The sequence below is a fragment of the Labrus bergylta genome, chromosome 2, assembly GCF_963930695.1.
Source record: "Labrus bergylta chromosome 2, fLabBer1.1, whole genome shotgun sequence".
Classification (NCBI taxonomy): Eukaryota; Metazoa; Chordata; class Actinopteri; order Labriformes; family Labridae; genus Labrus; species Labrus bergylta.
Window position 1 is genome coordinate 16,585,571 of NC_089196.1, and position 19,429 is coordinate 16,604,999.

At 39.8% G+C, this 19,429-nt stretch overlaps 2 protein-coding genes across 2 annotated transcripts; one reads left to right on the forward strand and one right to left on the reverse strand.

Moving 5' to 3' along the window:
* The first annotated feature begins 801 nt into the window (after positions 1-801).
* plpp7a (phospholipid phosphatase 7a (inactive)) lies at positions 802-5,223 on the forward strand. Its single transcript, XM_020649778.3, has 5 exons — positions 802-923; positions 1,817-2,132; positions 3,232-3,533; positions 3,728-3,909; positions 3,995-5,223. Exons 2-5 carry the CDS (start codon positions 1,951-1,953, stop codon positions 4,199-4,201), a joined length of 873 nt encoding a protein of 290 aa, XP_020505434.1. The 5' UTR covers positions 802-923; positions 1,817-1,950; the 3' UTR covers positions 4,202-5,223.
* Positions 5,224-6,361: 1,138 nt separating this feature from the next.
* LOC109995903 (WD repeat-containing protein 5) lies at positions 6,362-16,284 on the reverse strand. Its single transcript, XM_020649791.3, has 13 exons — positions 15,903-16,284; positions 14,747-14,855; positions 12,863-12,936; positions 12,683-12,772; positions 11,114-11,203; positions 10,945-11,028; positions 10,742-10,797; positions 10,600-10,646; positions 9,431-9,506; positions 8,447-8,480; positions 8,279-8,353; positions 8,016-8,103; positions 6,362-7,545 (listed from the first exon to the last, which is right to left on the reverse strand). The coding sequence occupies exons 1-13, from the start codon at positions 15,975-15,977 to the stop codon at positions 7,445-7,447; spliced, it is 999 nt and encodes a 332-aa protein (XP_020505447.1). The 5' UTR covers positions 15,978-16,284; the 3' UTR covers positions 6,362-7,444.
* Between the last annotated feature and the right edge of the window lie 3,145 nt (positions 16,285-19,429).

Genomic DNA, 19,429 nt, shown 5'->3' on the forward strand with positions numbered 1-19,429 from the left:
CGAAGTTACCTAGAAAAAAAAACGTAGCTTGTTTTTACCTCTGCGATGAGCCGTGTTAATCCGTTAAAACGTCAACACGTAAAATGTCAATTTAGATAATTTGCCCTCTTTTCTCTGAAGGTAAAGCTGTTGTTAGCACCATTAACAACTGCTGCATCCAATGGCAACGGTGTTTCTGTAAAGCGGACCGGGTAGGAACACACAACATTATTACAAAGGTTCCTCTGAGATATATTTTACCGTTTTATACCTTAATATTTACAGTATATTGTTTTTTACTGAGTTGCACATTCACTGCCTTGAGTTCACATACAGTATGTGACTAAACTTTGCTTAATATTGTTTTGTATCAGGATAATTGTAGAATATCTGCTTTATTAGTGAAGTGATTAGAGTGAAATAAATGTAGGCCTATCGATTAATGGTATTTTCATTATCATCATCGTGTGAGGGAGACAAGTGCCTTAGCAGTTAACACCCATTTCATTATCAATCAAACCTCTGCCTTCCTGATGTCAGACTTACTGTTGAATTTTACAATCTCAGTAAACTGAATGTTGCTTTTTAGAGAAATGTACACTCAGTTTAGTCAATAGCTAGAAAAATCATTTAGCATACACAAATCTTAACCGTAGGCACATAGTTATACATAGCCTACATTTATATTTATTTTGACATTTGTTTTGAAGTCAAACGTTTTGTTGGGGGTGGGGGGTGGGGGGGTGCTGAATTTAGCCTGGACTGGGTCCAGTCTGGTCCCGTTTAGCAGCCAGATGATATTCCATATGACACTGAACCAGCAGACTCTCTGGACTGTTGGTAACAGAAAAAATCTGCAGAGTTTTGAGGGACAAACTGGAGCCAGAAACAGATGATGGGATGCAGATGTTAAACAGCAGGTGCAGGCTACACAATTTACTACAGTGAGTGGAAAATGTCCTATTCAGAATACATTTGTACCAGTTGCGCCCTTAAGCCTTGACCCAGGAACAGCCAGGAGCAGCTGGTCTGATGACCTGAGAGGTCTGGGAAGGGAGAGAGGGTGGAGGAGTTCAGAGATGTGCAGGGTGGCCAGGCCATGTAAAACTTTAAAAAGAAATAAAAGAACCTTAAACTCAATCCTGTACTTGACCGGGAGCCAGTGCTTAATGCAAGTACAGGAGATATGCTTTCTCTTTTATCGGTTCCAGTTAACATAGCTGCAGCGTTTTGTACCCTGTGCAAGCACAGGGAAGACTGACTGATGCCAAGGTAGAGGATTGACTAATAAAAACCCGAACAGCTCCACAAACATGTAACAGTTTGTGGCTGTATGCTGTTGCTTTGATTATTCACCGCCCATGCTATTTTTTTTCTGTTTGTCCACTAAATAAACATTTTTGCCATTTATGGGCAAGTCTAGCATGTCTGCAGATATATCAACATAAATAATCTGCATCAGACACTTTTGCATAGGATGATAAGACAATGGGACAGGCAACAGCTCTCTATAGCAACATGCCTTAAAGGTTTCAAGTCCTTGAGGGTGAGACTGAGACTGGACCACTGACAGACATTTGTGTATTGTTTGAAGACTTAAAATTCTCTTCTTCTTGCCATAACTCTGTCTGGTTGTATAGTGGTATCAATGACTTTGATGTTGCCTGAGCATGGCAAGACCATGATACATACACTGACCTTTGACATGTGAAACTGGAGGAGTGTTCCTTTAATATGACAGTCAGGTCTGTTGGCCTGTATTGTACATTGTGTGTGTATGTATCAGAGCAGTGTTTTTCCAGTCTCTCTCACTCTCTCTCTCTCTCTATCTGAACAGCTGACAGCAAAAGAAGAAGGCCAGCTGGTCTATTTATAGCAGAGTCCCTCAGAGTCTCCGACCTGATCCGTCACTATCCTGCAGGCAGTGCTGCACGCCGTTGCACTTCCAACACCTCTGGACAGTCCGCCATCATGCCTGGGAGTCAGACTCGAAGTCGGGCTAGAGAAAGGAACAACGTACTGAACCGGCCCGAATTTCTATCCCTGAACCAACCCCCCCGTAGGGAGCAGGGGTCAGGAGAGGGGCGGGGGAGCGGGGGTCCACGGAGGCCTGGGGTCAGACAGCAGAGTCAGCAGGAGGATCCAGGGCTGAGGTAAGTCGCTTGACCCGATGAAATCACATCTCACATTTAGAACCCAAACACACTGACTGAGTCAAACTCTGATCCCAAATCAAAACACAGAGCTTCTTTATTTAAAACTCACTCTGTCTGCCCCCTGAACTTCTTTTTTTGTGTTAATCTCAGTTTATCAGGACTTTATGAAACCAAATTTCACGGGGACAGAATCATGAGTCAAGTTAAGCTATTCGTCCTCTCATTCATTTGCATGCTCTTCGGGGTAAAATTAGTCCACATTTGTCAGTTTTTAAGTCACAAATTTCAAATGTGTATCCTTCATGTGTTGATTCTTGTCCAACTTTATATTGTTCAATACAATATATAGCTTTTTCTAGAGACAACACCGTCTAGAAAAAAAACTCTGTTAAACTCTTGAAAGGATGTCATTTTCAGGGAGAGTTGCATTCAGGTTTTCTAACATTAATTACTGTATTTTAACTGCAGTTATGAATTGAAAATTAAATGGTAATTCAATTTTCAATTGCCTCAGTGCAATGTGTCAGCCAGCACTGTTAAATGGGTTGTAAATGGCTACAACCCAATCCTTGCAGGCTATAAAACAGTCAATACAATTCACTGAAAGTGCTTATTTCTACACATTCAAGACTCTGAGAGTCTGAAAATGCTACAAAAGGGATACTGACTGATTTTTTATTTTTTTTAAGGTTAGATGTTTTTTTTAAATTGAAACCAGAAAACCGCTGTAATATTTCATCTTTCAAAGCCACCAGACTGAACTGATAAAAAAATGTCCTTGCAAGAAATAGGAGTTGCTGGAATACTGCTTTATTGATCAGTTGGCTTGTGTTTTAGGTTTATTTGTATCCAACACAGTTTTTGTGAAGCACACAATAAAACAAAAGAAGAAACTAATCATGGCTGAGGTTGAGAGCAACTTCTGTTTTCTCAAAGGCAAAAATACTCAGTTTAACAATAGAGTATGGTACCCTTGAAGAGAACAACTTCACTGTAAACTTAGTTAGAAAACACAAGTTTTTAACTAAAGCTCAACCACTACAGGGGTTCTTTCTGTAATGATACAGACACTTAACAAGGGTCTCTCCGTCCTCAGGGGATCGAGGGACTCCTCAGAGGGGGGCTTAGCAGCTGAAGGGGCGGTGAAGGAGGATTGTATACAGCTCAATCCTTCATTTCGAGGAATCGCCATCAACTCTCTGCTTGCCATTGACATCAGCCTGTCAAAGCGTATGGGTGTGTATGCAGGGGTCCATGGCTCCAGAGCCCCGCTGCGCTCCATGGTTTCACTGCTGGCCCTCACCGGACACGCTCTCCCCTGGCTCTTAGGAACTCTGATCTGTCTGTGGAGTAGCAACACAATGGCCGGACAGGAAGTCCTCGTCAACCTGCTGCTGGGTAAGAAACGAAACATTGCAGGTTTTCAAACATATTTTATTTGTTCACTAATGTTCCTCATGGGGGTTAAATCTTTATATGTGACCCACTTTACACTCCCTTGACTCAGATCAGGACAAAAAAAACAAGGAAGCTTTGCATGATGTACAGTAGTAGATGACCTTTGAACTATCAGCTGTCTCTTTCTCCAACAGCTCTGATCTTGGATCTGATGACGGTTGCTGGGATGCAGAAGCTGGTCAAACGTAGAGGACCATGGGATTCCCCCCCAGGGTTTTTGGACTACATTGCTATGGACATATACTCTTTCCCAGCTGCCCACGCCAGCCGAGCCGTCATGGTTTCCAAGTTCCTGCTAAACCACCTGGTGCTGGCGGTCAGTTGGGACAACTTCTTATCAATAAAGTTGATGGTGACCAGGCATCATTAGACATAATTAACACAGTTTAATTGTCCTCTAGGTGCCCCTCAGGATCCTGCTCTACTTGTGGGCCGTCCTGGTAGGCGTGTCTCGGGTGCTGCTGGGTAAACATCACCTGTCAGATGTTGGTTGTGGATTTGCCCTCGGCTTCCTGCATTTCAATCTGGTGGAGTCTGTTTGGTTGGACTCTGCCACCTGCCAAACCCTCATCTCCATAGGCACTCTGCGCTGGACTCCACTTGTATGAACTGGTTTGGACTGGTTCAGCTAGGTGTATAACTGTTCTGTCTGGACTCTGATGTCCACCAGATGCTTGTGTGAAATGGCGCACATGGGACATATTTTTGTGGGACAAGTGGCTGGAATTTTAGTTCTCAAAGAATTTGGACTGGTCTGATTGGATTCTCCAGTTTCATATGCTGGATACTTTTTGCGAAGACCAGTTTTGGCTGGTTTCATCTGGTCCAGCTTGATTCTTTACCTGCCAGAAACTCTCTAACTTTAGAAGGTTGCATTAGTAATTGCTGCAACTGCTTTAATTTTTACAACCACCTGAATATTTACAAGACTTACAAGTTGCTCTATCTCAACATCAATGCTATAAGAGTTAGCTCAAATGTAGCAGACTGCTGTGACAAATAACAAACAGTAGTTATAGTTAGCTAACAGCTTTAACAATTAGCTGACTTTACTGCTATGGACGCTATGGACTGATGCAATGCTTAGCTACTGCTTAGCTCAAAGCTCTAACAGTATCAGACTAAAACTATGAGTTGGCTAACTGACTGTCATCATACCCATTAAAAGTTCACTAACAGTTTGCCCGCTGCAGTTACCTTAAAGCTCTAGCCTACTTAGCGTTTTGGATCGGTGCAGAAATCTTTTTAAGGAGTCAGGGGGACCAGGACCTGCCTGGTTTCATTGGTGGTTTACAGACCTGTTGCAGGAACTTTTGAGACATTTTGAGGTTTACCCAAAGGACTAGCTTTGATTATAAAAAAAAACACACACTGTGTTATTCGGTGTGCAGCTGTTGTCTTTGTGTCTCAGGGATTTTAAGCTTTCTAACTCTGAGCAACTGCAGAAAACAAAGCGCTCAGTATTTCTCAGACCCAGTGTACAGTTTAGCCTTCTCAGTAGGTTCTGTAGCATGCTGTTGGGACATAATGGATAAAAATGTATGCCCACTGCTGTTTTTTTTATTATGGTTTTTTTCCATTGGTACTTTACAAAGAGTTGCAACCTGTAACTTTTCACAAAAGAATTGCCGTCTGCTTTGTGTAAAATTTGCCAGTTACATAGGACAGGGTATAATTTTACTTCACTCTTTACTTCACATTTGAATGTCAACATTATAACACTAATGGAGCAGGATCTGTGGCATCACAAAGATATTTTACCAACATGGCACTTAAATTTAGGAACATGGAGGCTGTCTTTTTTTTATTTACCCACTGGAAGAAACACATTTAATGACTCCAATGACTCTGTTCAATGTGCTTATCATTAAGATATTGGTACGCAGTTGAAAGAATGAGATAGTGTACCTTGAGTAAAGATGGTTTTTCTTTAATTGTCATCTCATCAGTTTCAAACTGTATTTTGCCAAGATACATTTTGTGTTCGGCTGTTTATTATAAAATTGTAAACCTTATCTTCAGGTTTAAAACTCAGGAATGGTTTGGGTGACTTGGAAGCACATAAAATGCCAGCTAGTGAAACTGTCAGGAACAAAGATCATCTCCTCTTGTACAGTCCGTTGTTAATGTTCTGTTCAGTTCAAGGTCAAATCAAAGTGTAGAGGATGGACTGATGGGCGTTTTACGAGACTAATTAACAGAGAATTGTAACATTGTAATTAGGACAACAGTAATGGTTTTCTGTTTCAAAGTTCAAATGAAAAAGGGGAGAGGATACTGATGTTGACGGCAGATGAAGAATCAGAGAACAAAGTTCAAACTTTGAAAGTTTTGTTAAATTGAATAAATGTGTTTTTGTGTCTCTACTTAACCATCTCATCTATTTTTACTAATTCAATTCAAACATCTGCATCTGAATAACAACCTGTAAGCAGATATGTATATGTAAAAACGTGTGATAAAAAAAGCACTTCTATCACACGTTTTTAAACAGCTATACTGAACATGTACTTATAATCCGTGAAATTATTTATACATCAAAATTTAATTTTGAAAAACGTAACTTATCCCTAATTTATTTTATGTATATTAATTTTTGCAAGTTAAATGTTTTAATCATTTAAATAAAGGGAATTCTGAAAACCTTATAAATATGTTGAAAAAGTAAAGTAAAAGTAGAAATAACACAATGTCAAAGAACTATTTCAAGTGTCAGTCATTCAGGAGTCTTTCTCAAAATTGCATCTTGAAATACAGTCACACACGGCTCATAGTCAAAATCTTTATTTACAAATAACAGAAAAAAAAATTCTCCTGAACAATATTAATTTATTGTCGCGTTCAGCTGAATAAAGTTTGTGGGAACAGTATGAGGAGAGTGATGATTATTTTGATGAAGAGCTAGTGCTTATTGTTCAATCAGATGATCACACAGGACAGATAGCCATAAACACACACATAATTACTATAGCAACAGATCAGTCAGAGGGGTAGACGGTGTGTCCCAAATTTAACGGCCAATAAATAGTTAACAACACAAATTAAATATATTATCTGATGACTCAATGATGACTATTTAATATTTCTTTTAAATAAAAGGGTTTATTTGCTTTGGAAAAATCATGACTTTTTGCTTAATCAAATACAGTTTTCTGGTACTGGTTAATTATCTTCTGTCTGAAAAAACATATATAGAGACTTTTTTGTCAAGTTTTTCTGGGATGGTATCACGTTGTAATAACTTGAGTTCTTTTTTAAAATGTTATTCTATCTTTCTCTTGAAAGAAGAAAAAAAAAAAACTTACAATGACTTATAATCAGGTTTAAGGACATCAGCTCAGTTTTTGTGTTAAAATACATTTTTAAAGATTTGCTATAAATGAACATATCGGAAAATACTCCTCTGAGGAAATAACATTTTATCTTTTGTCTATTAGCAAACTGCCCACTTTTAGTCACTCAAATGGATTTAGCATTTATTTTACTCCTCTGTGGCTTTAAAAAATATAGCTCAGTAGCTGTTTTTTTTTTTTTTGGATTACATCATAAAACATTAAACCACATCAAAGTTTAATCTAAAAAAACTAAAATCTTTCCGGAATTGTTTTATAATGAATGTCTTTTAGAGATGGTAAATAATTTTGTACCCAAGAGGTACTGAAAGTCATTTCATTTGAAAGGGAGGACGTTCTGAACGTGGGACACTGTGGGGCCTGCTCTGACTGTGTGTTCATGACTGTGTGTTCACATCAGATTAAACTAAACTGTGTTTATGTGGATTATCAGTAATAATCTGTAGAGTTAAACAGGACAGTAGAGGATAGTTCAGACTCTCTCTGCTCTCCTTGAGTCTAACAGTCACTCCTCCACAGTTTGATGGTTTTGTCGTTTTCTAAAGCCGCTGAAGCGATGATGTTTTCTGTTGGATGACAGGCGGTCGAGATCACCACGTCTGCACACAAAGAACAAAGATAAACAAGTTAGTTTTCATCAAGTCTCTGGCCTGATCAGACAGAGTGTGGTTTATGAAATGAATGTAAAAGACAGTAGACAGAAGACAGAAAACTGAAGAGGCTAGAAAACCTAGAGGACTAGGAGACAAAGATAAATTGACATGGTAAGGGACTAGACGAGAAGGAATAGTACACAGTCAGGGCCTGGGAGACAAAAATAACAAAAAATCAGGGACTAGGAGACGTAACAAAACCAAATCTGGGCCTAGGAAACAAGATAAGTAGACAAAGTAAGGACCTAGAATGCGAGGACAAGTAGACAGAGACACTGACTATGAACAAAACGGAGTACCAGTCTATTCAAAGACTTTATGACAAGGTCAAGGACTTGAAGAAAAAAGACTAGTAGACCAAAACAGGGGCTCAGACCTTTAAAAACAGAGTCGTGTTGGGGAGTTAAAAGTCAAACCTGTGTGTCCTTGTAGTTTCTGAACGATCTCTTTGGTCTGAAGGTTCCAGATGTAAACCATGCTGTCCTCAGAACCTGACACGATCCACTGAAACACAAAAGTCCACCGTTAAACCACCTGACACTGACCTCCATGTTTAACAGATAGCTCATTAAGCTAAACATGGGAGTCAGGGAGAGGGGGACCAAAGACTAGAAATGAACTCCTAGAAAAAAAATCAGCCATCTAAAAAAATCTTTAAAAAAAGGCTTTAGACTCTCACCTTCCCTCCTGTGACAGAGAAGTTGGCAAAGATGCAGTACTTCTCGTTTTTATGGCCGGTGTATGTCTTCAAACACTAAAACCAAAAAAAGGGGAGAGACAGTATGTTGTAGTTCAGAGGACAGACAGACTGATAGACTTACAGACAGACAGGACAGACACTCAGTACCTTTCCTTTGCTGTAGTCCCAAAGCTTCAATGTGCTGTAAACCAGAGAATACAGTGTTAGCTTTATGAAAAACACCATGAAGGAACATTCATTGTGAGAAACTCATTTGTTTTTATAAATTAGTGAACACAACACTTCACGCCCTCTCAGCAACCCTGTTTCCTTTTTTTTCTTGTCAAAGTACAGGACAGAAAGATTTGTGAAATGTTTCTCAGAGTTAGCGATAGTATTTATAGTAAAAAAAAATAAAGAATTTAATAAGGCTTGATAACAGATACGCTTAAAATGCAACATAGTAACAGGTTATCAGCCAGTATGTACAGCAAGAAAGTTAAGTTACAAAGGCTAAAATAAATTTAAGGCTAGCCAAATTTAGTTATCACGAGGCAAGGTCAAAGTTATGTAGGCTTCAATAACCCTCGCAAAGTGGTGGTTAGTTCATTATTACTCTAGATAAATATAAGACATGTAACACCCCCCCCCCCCCCCCCTTACGTTTTGAAAGTTCACTAGCTAGCAAGCTAAATTTCAGTCATGTGAAATTAATTAATTTTAAATGTTTTTTTTTTTTACTATTAACATGTGGTTATTCAGTAATTCTAAAATAGACTCTTGCTTTACTGTAGTAAGGTTATTATGTGTTTGTCTTGCTAAATGTAATTATTTTTAAAACTACCCTAAAATGACAACAGTTACATTTGTGCGAGGTTAACATCAGTGTTAGTTTGGTTGAGATGAAAATTGACCAGGTAAAAAGAAAGCTAAGTAAGAGTCAGGTAAGCTAACATGGGGAAGCAAAGTGAGGTTGGCATGAAGTTGATAAGAGTTTGAAAGGTAGGCTGGTTGAATGAGTAAGTTAGCTAACTGGTATTAACACAAATTCAAGCTAAACTTCTGCTCAGTTAACTCCAAAAACCTTTAGACAAAAAGTTTACACAATGCCAACATGATGCAGATTTCTGCTGTTCAGATTGTCATACTGACTTGTCCAGTGTAGCAGCGAGGATGTATTTCCCATTTGGAGAAAACTTCACAAAAGAAACTGGCGGATTGTCATCATCTGAGGACAGAGACACAAATTTTGAAAGATCACAGGTCATATCTACAGATCACAGGTCTGTTTAACATGCAGGTTATTATACATGAGTAGATGTTGCACTTACAGTAGCGTCTCAGACCAAAACAATGCTTTTCTTTGGCCATACCTCCACTGTCCTTCACTGCACCGCTTCCCCTCCTCCCACATACCCCCCTGAGTGTTCTGATTTGTAGTATTGCTCTCCATTCAAATATACAACCCAAAGGGGATTTGGTTCTTAATTCTTGTAAGTATTTTAGACCACCCAAAGTCTTTTTTTTCAGTTTGAGTGTCTCCTGGTTCTCCTTAAAATTAACTTTTTATTGATCCCCGCAAGGGGAAATTTCAGTTTTTACACTCTGTAAGTCATGAACACACACATAGGCTGAAATATACACACACATGCAGAAACAGGATCCTATGGACATGCACTAATGGAGAGATGTCAGAGTGACGGAGCGGCACACAGCGGGCGCTCCTGAGCTGGTGGTGGGGAGGGGGTTTGGTGCCTTGCTCAAGGGCACCTCGGCAGTGCTCAGGAGGTGATCTGGCACCTCTCCAGCTACCAGACCAACTTCCATATTTGGTCCGCATCGGGACTTGACCCTCCGGTTCCCAACCCAAGTCCCTACAGACAGCTACTGCCGCTCCTTGAATTTTAGGAAGGTTCAGGATGCACTGTCAGTGTCGAAACAGAGCTGAGAACAACAAACCAAAAGAGAGTCTGACTTCACTCTTGAAGTCTAATTAATTTGGCTTACTTTGATCTTTTTTTTCTATTTATCCAAAAAAAACGACAGCATGTCCTTGTCTCACTACAACAATGGGAAGGGTTTTTTTCTGAAGAAAAGCATCATGACTATACTGTATATTACACAGTAAAAATAGTTCCTATTTAAGGGGAGGAGAGCTGGTGTACAGGGACATCTGCAGGAAAGTTAATATGCTGTTTACTGCAGCTAAGCAGCAGATTAGATATCAAACCTGAGATTACAGGTGCAAATGTCCTGAATAATGTTTGTTTGTTCCCCTGTTCAACAAACTAAGGAGCAGGACGAGATTTATTGGGACTCACCAATCAGAGTCTTCAGACACTGTCCTGAAGCTGTGTCCCAGATACGACTACAGACAAGAAAATATAATCATTATTCATTCACCAGGTGTTTCTCTGCTGTTTTCTGTGGGAAAATGTCTGTGTAATTCATGTGAAGACGTACCAGAGACCGTCGTAACTGCTGGAGACGATGAGCGAGCCATCTCTGTTGAAGTGAACCTGAAAACAGAAACATAGGGTCAGAGGTCAGATCCTGTGTCAGTACCACTAAACTTGATTATGCAAATAACAATTAGGTCAATGAAAAATCATACTTATAAGCATGTTAGCAAGAGCCTTAATGAAGGGGCAGAGGTCAGGACTTACAGCCGAGACCGGGTCTGAGTGAGCCGGCAGGGTCTTCAGACACTTCCCCGTCTTAACGTCCCAGATTCGAACGCTCTCGTCAAACTACACATAAACACACACATTTACGTTTACTTCATAAAACGAGCAGTGTTCAGCAGAAACTCAGTGACATCATGAAGCAACGTACCGATCCAGACACTACCAGGTTGGACTGAGGGTTGAAGTTGCAGCAGAAGACGTAGTTACTGTGACCTTTCAGAGTCTTCAGACACTTCCCCTGAAGAGACAAACAGAGGTTTAGAGTCACACATATAGTCACTATCATGCACACTAAAATTGCTGAGTTGTTAAATAATCTGTTGTCAATTTATAATACAATTGGTTAAAGGAGCAATATTTAACCCTGACACAAGGGGCCAGATTTACTATAGGTTTGCGTGTGCAAACTTGACACCACCCGCAAAAAAAGTGCTATCTGATCTACTGGTGCAGTGAGGATTGCGTCTTTCATATGAGCAAAACAACACGCATTGACCATTTAGTATGTTTGCCTTAATCAATATGCAATATGGGGCGTTTCTGCCCTAGCGTGCAAAATACTGGGAGGAGAAAATGTAAAGAACTGAAGTTAGTACACGCATTGCGATTTACCAAGCCTGGCAAAAACTGCGGTGATTATGAAGGTGTCTGTATTTAACACCTTTGAAAGAAAAAGAACAAAAGAACGTGCTAATCCAGGAGACCAGCGTTACACACAACAGGCTGATGTTATTATAGCGAGGAGGAGACATAGGCACGATCAAAGAAGGCATAAAGATTGCGAGTTCCCCCACACATGGTAGTATGTTTGGAATGACAGCAGGAAACACCATGATTAAACTATTATATATTGTTGCCTATTTTTAGCCAACAAAATTGAACATTCACAGCCTCTGCATTCTAAAGAATTTATACATTGACATTTATGTCATTCTATTTCCCTCATTGCGCCAACATTATGTTTAAATTGGGGATTTCCTCTTTCTCAGGTTGCACGTCTCTCCCCCAGCTCGCCCCCTCTGGTGCGCTCCTCTCCTTAATGCACGAGTCTCCTCCCTCTACAGCCCGCTGCTGCTATGCTTGGATGGGGAGACCCCACCCCCGTCTTCGATACCTCTTTCCAGAGCATTTATATCCGATCAGGCACAGCACTGGCCAGCTATCTGGTGCGCAACAATGTGCCGAGTGTCGTGCCTGAGCGCCACAGAGGAGAGAGCTTGCACCTCCTGCGCAATGTATGGCAATTCATCTTCAAAAGATGGAGGGAATAAAAGAGAGGCCCTGTTTAATGCCGAGGTTTTCTTATAAGCCAGATTTTCTTTCTGTAATACTCAGTTTTATCTGCTATAACTCGAAAACATTTTGCGTTTATTTGCCTCTTCTACTGATACCTATTTTGCGCTTGCAGTCATCCTGCTTTCCATCCAAACTATCCTTAACGTAAAACAGTAGAACACGGAAAAACCTAACTTAAATGGTACCGCCCCCACAAGGTTTGCACCTGGTGTAATTTCACGCAAAACGCCCACCAACCAAACGTGCAATTTGTTGGAACGAACACGCAATTTAGTACTCTTTAATTGGGATCTTAGTAAATCAGGCCCATAGCGTTTAAAATGTGTACTGCAGTACAAATTAAATAAATTGGAGAGAGCTGTCTCCCTCCTCCATAGAGTAGAAGCACACAGGCTTAGTTTCTTGTTTGTTTCTCTCTTACCGAGTTGTTGTCCCAGATCTTGAGAGTTTTGTCATCTGAGGCAGAAACCAGAAGGTTGGAGTCTGAAGACCAGGAGACATCAGAGATCCCCTAAAGACAGACAGACACACAAGTCCAGGATGAGAAACCGAACCAAATCCAGACGATTTTCAGAGCAAGTTCAGGACTGAGGCGTCTCACCAGTTTGTGTCCGACGATAGATTTCTCAAACTTTCCGTCAAATGCTCCCCAAATCTTTATCAGCTTATCAGCAGCTGCACAGAGATGTTACCATTGTTACTTCACCCTCACAGCATTGAAGTCAGTCAGCATAATTTAGAGTCACAATGTGTTATAAATTACCACAAATACACCTTATTTCCCCTGTCAGCATCTTTTATTTGATCTGTTCATGTAGTGTACAACTATTGTTTCCCCTAGGTTTAGCTGGGGGGGGGACTCAACGTTCACCCAGTTAAAAGTCAGACAACTTTTTAACAATGTATGTTCATCAGTGTCATCCCCAGTGACCGACACTACTGATGTTGACGGAATCAGTCTGATTTCAAAGCTTTAAAGCATTTCCTATTGAGACTGACAAATCCCAGAAACAAACAAAGAAAAAGCACTTGTGATGAAAGTTCCTGCCTCGTCTGATCATCTCTCTGTTGTTTAAAAAGAACAAACAGACTGTTTCTGTTGAAAATCAACAGAACTCAGTGTGCCGCTCTCTGTCTCTTATTAAAAATCAATGTTGGGGTGCCAGATAGCCTGGCGGTTGTGTCGTGCACCCCACATGCAGAGGCTGTAGTCCTCGTTGTAGTTGTCCATGGCTTCAAACCCAACCTCGTCCCTTTGCTGCATGTCAACCCTCACTCTGTTCTCCCAACATGTATTGTCTCTAAACGGCTGTCACCCATCGGCGATCTATCACCCTCTGCTATCACTCTAGTAACTAATAATCCATCCAGATATGCAAAAAAGAGGCGATTTTCATGAACAGTTTTAATAACACATTTTTGTGAAATAAATAAAGTATTGGTCTACACACCATCCATAATATTGTTGAGCTATAAGACGATACTTGTTTTAAGAGTAGCATGCTTTACTCACGAGGGTTAATTACAACATTAAAAATTGGCGGGTGAACCAATGCTGTAGTGGTATCATAAATGTTTCATGGCTTCTTTAAAAGATAGAATATTGTATAAGAAAAGGTTGTAACTTCTTCAGGTGAGAGGCTCAGTTAAAATGAATATCCTGGCTCTCGACTGAGACAACCCGGGAGATGTGTCAGTCAGTATGCTTTGCGCTCAAAACGAAACGTCGCCCTCAGCTGGAACACTTGCTCAGGGCAATGAAATGCATAGAACCCATGCTCTGCTGAAATAAAACAAGGGCACATAAATTATGTAAATTCCATAACAAATTATTTCATTCTGTCGGAGTGGCCGGGGTTGTGTTGGGAGTGTTGTGTTACCCTTCAAAATGAAAGGTATACGAGAAACACTGGTACAACCATACCTTCAGTTTTTAACTCCCTGATTGTTCCTGATGAAAACACCAAAAATACTATTCTAACAGTGTCTGGGTTTGCTTATATTACATTTTACATGTTTAGTCTCTGCAAAGTATATTTGTCTAGCTGCTGAACTCGCATTTTTTTTTTTTTGATGAATCAAGTTTAATTAAGATCATTTGAAAAATCACCATAAAGACTTTTAAAAAGAAATTCTGTCAACCTTTACTTTCATTGGCTAGGTAGACTGTCCTGTACAACCAACCAGTTGAATGTTTTTTTTTCTATTCTTCTTTAGTTGTGATATGGGATACTGTTGCTTTCCTGATCATTTACTTTTCTGAATTCTGATATCAACTTTTCTATCGTACAAAACACAAATCAGTATCTGCTGACAGGAGGTGACATAGGTTTAAGTGTGTAAATGCATGTTTGCCTGTGTGTGTGTGTGTGTGTGTGTGTGTGTGTGTGTGTGTGTGTGTGTGTGTGTGTGTGTGTGTGTGTGTGTGTGTGTGTGTGTGTGTGTGTGTGTGTGTGTGTGTGTGTGTGTGTGTGTGTGTACTCACAGGAGCTGGCAAGCCATTCTCCATTAGGACTGAACTTGACAGAAGAGACGGCCTTTGTGTGTCCGGCCAGCGTGAACTTGACTGTGTAGTTTGGTTTGGCCGGATTAGACTAAAAGAACAGAACACAAACTCACACTTAACACAGCTTTAATCTTTTATATGAGAGTTACAGCTGACAAACAAGAGATGGAGAAGCTTTTATACAGCAGTCAATGATCTGAAGAGTGTGCAACACCTGTAACCAACCAGAGCCATATTTCTATCCGAATGAAGTGAAAGTGATACTCTAATTTACCGAGAATTGGTGAAAGAAAATGCACAGGAATACATATTTCCATTCACAGCGGTAAAATTATGATTAGAACACACAGAGACAAAACATGAGATGGAGCAAACGCTACAACCAATGCTGCCACACTGACATGACGGAAAATTGACTTTTGCTGTACTCAAATGACCACGCTGTCATGATACGTGTGTTTTGTGGTACTGTGTGTATTTCATAAAACACTGATTTTATATGATAGTTCACCTAAAAATATGTGTGGTAGTGATTCATGGAACATGGTGTTTTAACTTCACAGTCTCTACGAGCAGCTTAACGCTTTGACACCACCGCAACAAGGAAACATATTGCTTACAATCAAAGTTCACTTTAATTGTTACCTAGTTTCGTGTTACATGGAAGATTTCTACTAGTACACAGCCCTAGTTTTACCTTGTAGTGAAGTCCTTCAACCATATGTTCTAATGATTGTGGGAAAGTATTAATAATAATAATAATAATAATAATAATAATAATAATAATAATAAGGAAAACATGATGTTTTCAGGACCTGCTTATATACTTCTTTGGATCAACATGACTTTATCATCTTGTAAACAGACTGGTATAGTTTCATTGGGGACTGGCTGCAGCTTCATCTTAAATCTGAATTGAGAAATCATAAAGCAGCTGGAGCTCACTCTTATCAAGACACATTTACAGAGCTGACAAAATATAAACAATACAGTACACCTTTAACTGTGCAGAGGGCTCTCAGGTAGTCAGGTCAGGTATGTTACAGCCAATGAAGACCAAATCCATGAGCTAACATGATCATACTGACTGTTCCGGGGTCTAGACTCTGGACCCCTGTTAGTCGGGCGGACTAACCTTGCTGCCCGACCCTGAAGATGAAGAAGACTGTTTTATGTTTTCTGTCTCTGGTTTCTTCTCCTCTGTCGCCATGTTGTCCAGCTCTCAGCCTGATAGCCAGCGTTTGGCTCCAGCTAGCTTCTGTAAGCTCTGTTTTGGTTTTCGGTCGCTGGAGCCAAGCTTGGGCTAGCTGCCGATGCTAACAGCACTGACTGGAACCAGTAAGTGCAGATTCCTGATCAAACCAGTATCCCGTCAACGGACTGGATCGGCTCTTTCAATAAATAAACCCAGTGCTGGATCTGATAGTTACAGCTGCAGACCAAGTCTAGCCTGTTAGCTTGAGCTAACTACACAACTGAATGTGATGCAGCTTGAGAGCACGACGCTGCTACTACGCATGCGTGTCGAAAAGTTAACAGTTACATGGCAAGGGGGTAATAAATAATAAAATACACATAGAAACTGATAATTACCATAGACTGCAAATATTATTTTTGTTATTATTATTATTATTATTAGACAACTATAATATTTGCAGTCTATTGTAATAACAATAATTATTATTATTTATAATAATAATATTTATAATAATAATTACACAGAACGGGTTAATTTGGTTTTGAAATATATTTATAATAAGACAAATTATTTATAGATAGATGTAGATAAATACAAGAAAATATATAAACGAATGCATAATTTAAACTGTTTCAATTTCTGAATAGAATTGAGTTCATGTTTTCTATTTGAAATGAATAGAAATATACCAGTCACAAAAACAGTCTGTTTAGGCCTACACTAGAAAAGGGGATTACCAACTGAGTTTATCAGGATTTGAATTATAGTGAAGGAGACTAGAGAGAAAAGATAAATCATGCACAAGAAATCCGACATTTACACCATCCTGTACCACCAACATGATTATACCTGGAGCAAAGCCTGCAAGAACCACTTACAATACATCTTATAGATATGCCTAATATCATTGATCTGTTACGATGGATCTGTTTTTGAACATGTTAATGAAATAAACAAAGACAAATAACCAATCACAAGTGGCAATACAAAAATAAATATAGACATAAAAAATGTGAAGTGCAATATTTAACACAAATCAAACAGTATACCTGCTTGAAAAGGAGTAGGATGGAGTTTTTTTTAATCCCTCATTTACTTACTACAACTATAGCTCCAAATCAGATAGAAATGAGTAACAATGCATTTATATCTTTTTCACATCACACTGGGTCACTTTCATATTGGTTCTCTAACCTGCTCTATATTACATTCCTGTAAGAGATAACTGGAATAAACACAACTATCACTGTTAGCACAGATGTTCTTCCTCAGGCCCTGTGCAGCCCAGAAACAAAACTGGTGAACTGACAATAAAATCCCTGTGAACTAAAATAAATGCTGCAGATGATCAAATGTGTTCTATCTTCAGTCTGGACTCCAGTAGTTACTAATGATGACGTGCCCGAAGAGACAACATGGAGCTCATGATGCAGCTGACGATGATAGCACTGAATGATCCCACCCATCGCCATCCGCCATTACACAGTGACCAATCACAGCAAGCAACCGCAACGCCAGGAAGCTCTGTCTGCTGACAGTGACGAGATGTAGCACAGCCCCGTGACAAAACCAAGTCCAGAGACTCTGCAGATACAAACAAAGAGAAGTTCTGATAGTTTACTTCATTTTGATCTACATAGAGATGCACGTAATTAAAAACGTCTGAAACCAGTTATCAGAAATCAATAGACTAGAGTAAAGTAGGCAAACACAAAAAGGTATCCTGGTCTGTTGAGCTGAAATGCATTGGTCTGCAACACATTTTTTACTTTACCTGTGGCCATGAATTAATAAAGGCTTTTTTAACTTTTGCGAAGTACCAGAATGCCTTGGATACCTTGTTGTGTGTTGTGTTTGCCAACTTTACTCTTCAGAGGACTTTTTTTAATAAAGCAATAAACACATCTAGTTTATCATTTTCATCGTTTCACTCCACCCTCCCCAAAAGAGCACCTGTTTGCTGTTCAACGCAGAGCTCCTATCATTGATGTTTTTTTTAAATAGTCACATTTTTGATTCTCTTCAGCCTTATTCTGGCTGTACTGAATATCCTATAAAATACTAACTAAAGATGGTTGAACTTTTACAAACAGTTTCAACAAAGTCAAATAAACAGCTTTTACATCGGATGTAAGTAAAAAGGGGGTTATATCAACACATATCTGTTTAGATGCTGCTCTGTCTGTCATGTTTATGTGTTGTTGCTGATGGACTGGTCTAGTCTGCTGCTACTCTTAAGGTAGGTAGGATACACACCGAGTCGACCTTTGGGGGCAGAGGCTTGTCAGGGCTGTCTCTGTGGTTCTGGTCAGTGTGAACAGCAGCGTCAGAACTGCTCTGAGCTTGTCAACGGCTTTTTGCCTGATTCAACATGTTGAGTCGGCAGCAACCAGTCGGGGAGAGAAATTACTTTGATTGGCTCTCAGTCAGCAACTCGGGTCATGAGGAGAGAAACATAAGTGATGAAGGAAAATATAAAAGTCAAGTAAACTGTCTCTTTATCTTCAGACATTTTTTCAAGTCAATTGTTGCTATCAGTTTGTTGTGAACAGATTGACTTTTTTGCCCCCCTGACAGCTGAGGTCAGAACATGACGCAGCAGTTGGTTTTCGTCGCAGCTTGTTCTTTGTTGTCAATTTGGTTCGACCAGCCTTTACACAAGAGAACTGCAACAGAGCTTCAGGTAATATTCAGCTAACATTAAGGAAATATTCAACTACATACAACTAACTTTCAGCTTATAGTTGGATAATAGTCATAACTGGTAAATAATTCAGGCTAGTGTTGAGGACATAAACCTCTTGTTTTGTCACAAACTGAACACAGAATAAAGAGAATCACTCCAAGACTCTGTTATAATGAGAATTTTAAACCTACTGACAGAAAGACAGATTGTTAATGACAGATGGACCGACACACAGAAAGATACTGACTGCTGTATGTTGTGAGGCAGAATCTCAGTTTGAATCCTCTCTCTGTTTGACTGCAGTTGATGACTTCTGGTTGGCTGCAGCCCAGCTCCACATGACCCCGTCCCCGGCCACGCCCTCCGCCAACATTACAACCAAAACACTGGAGACAGCCTCCTGACACACACACACACACACACACACACACACACACACACACACACACACACACACACACACACACACACACACACACACACACACACACACACACACACACACACACACACACAAATCTTTATCCATTCCTCATTCACTCATTTCTGCTGTTAGAATCGAGATAATATAAAAATAAATGAATTTAAACATGCAAAAAAATACATAATAATGATGTAAAGCTGTGGTAGAGGTTTGGTAGCACACAGGTCTGTAAAGGTCAAAGGTCGATGCCAGAAGCTGAGTTATCTGCTCATGCTAACCCTGCATAAAATTAACATTTAGACTGAGAACAGCTGCAGGTCACAAAGTAAAAATAAACACTGTGAAATAACAGTC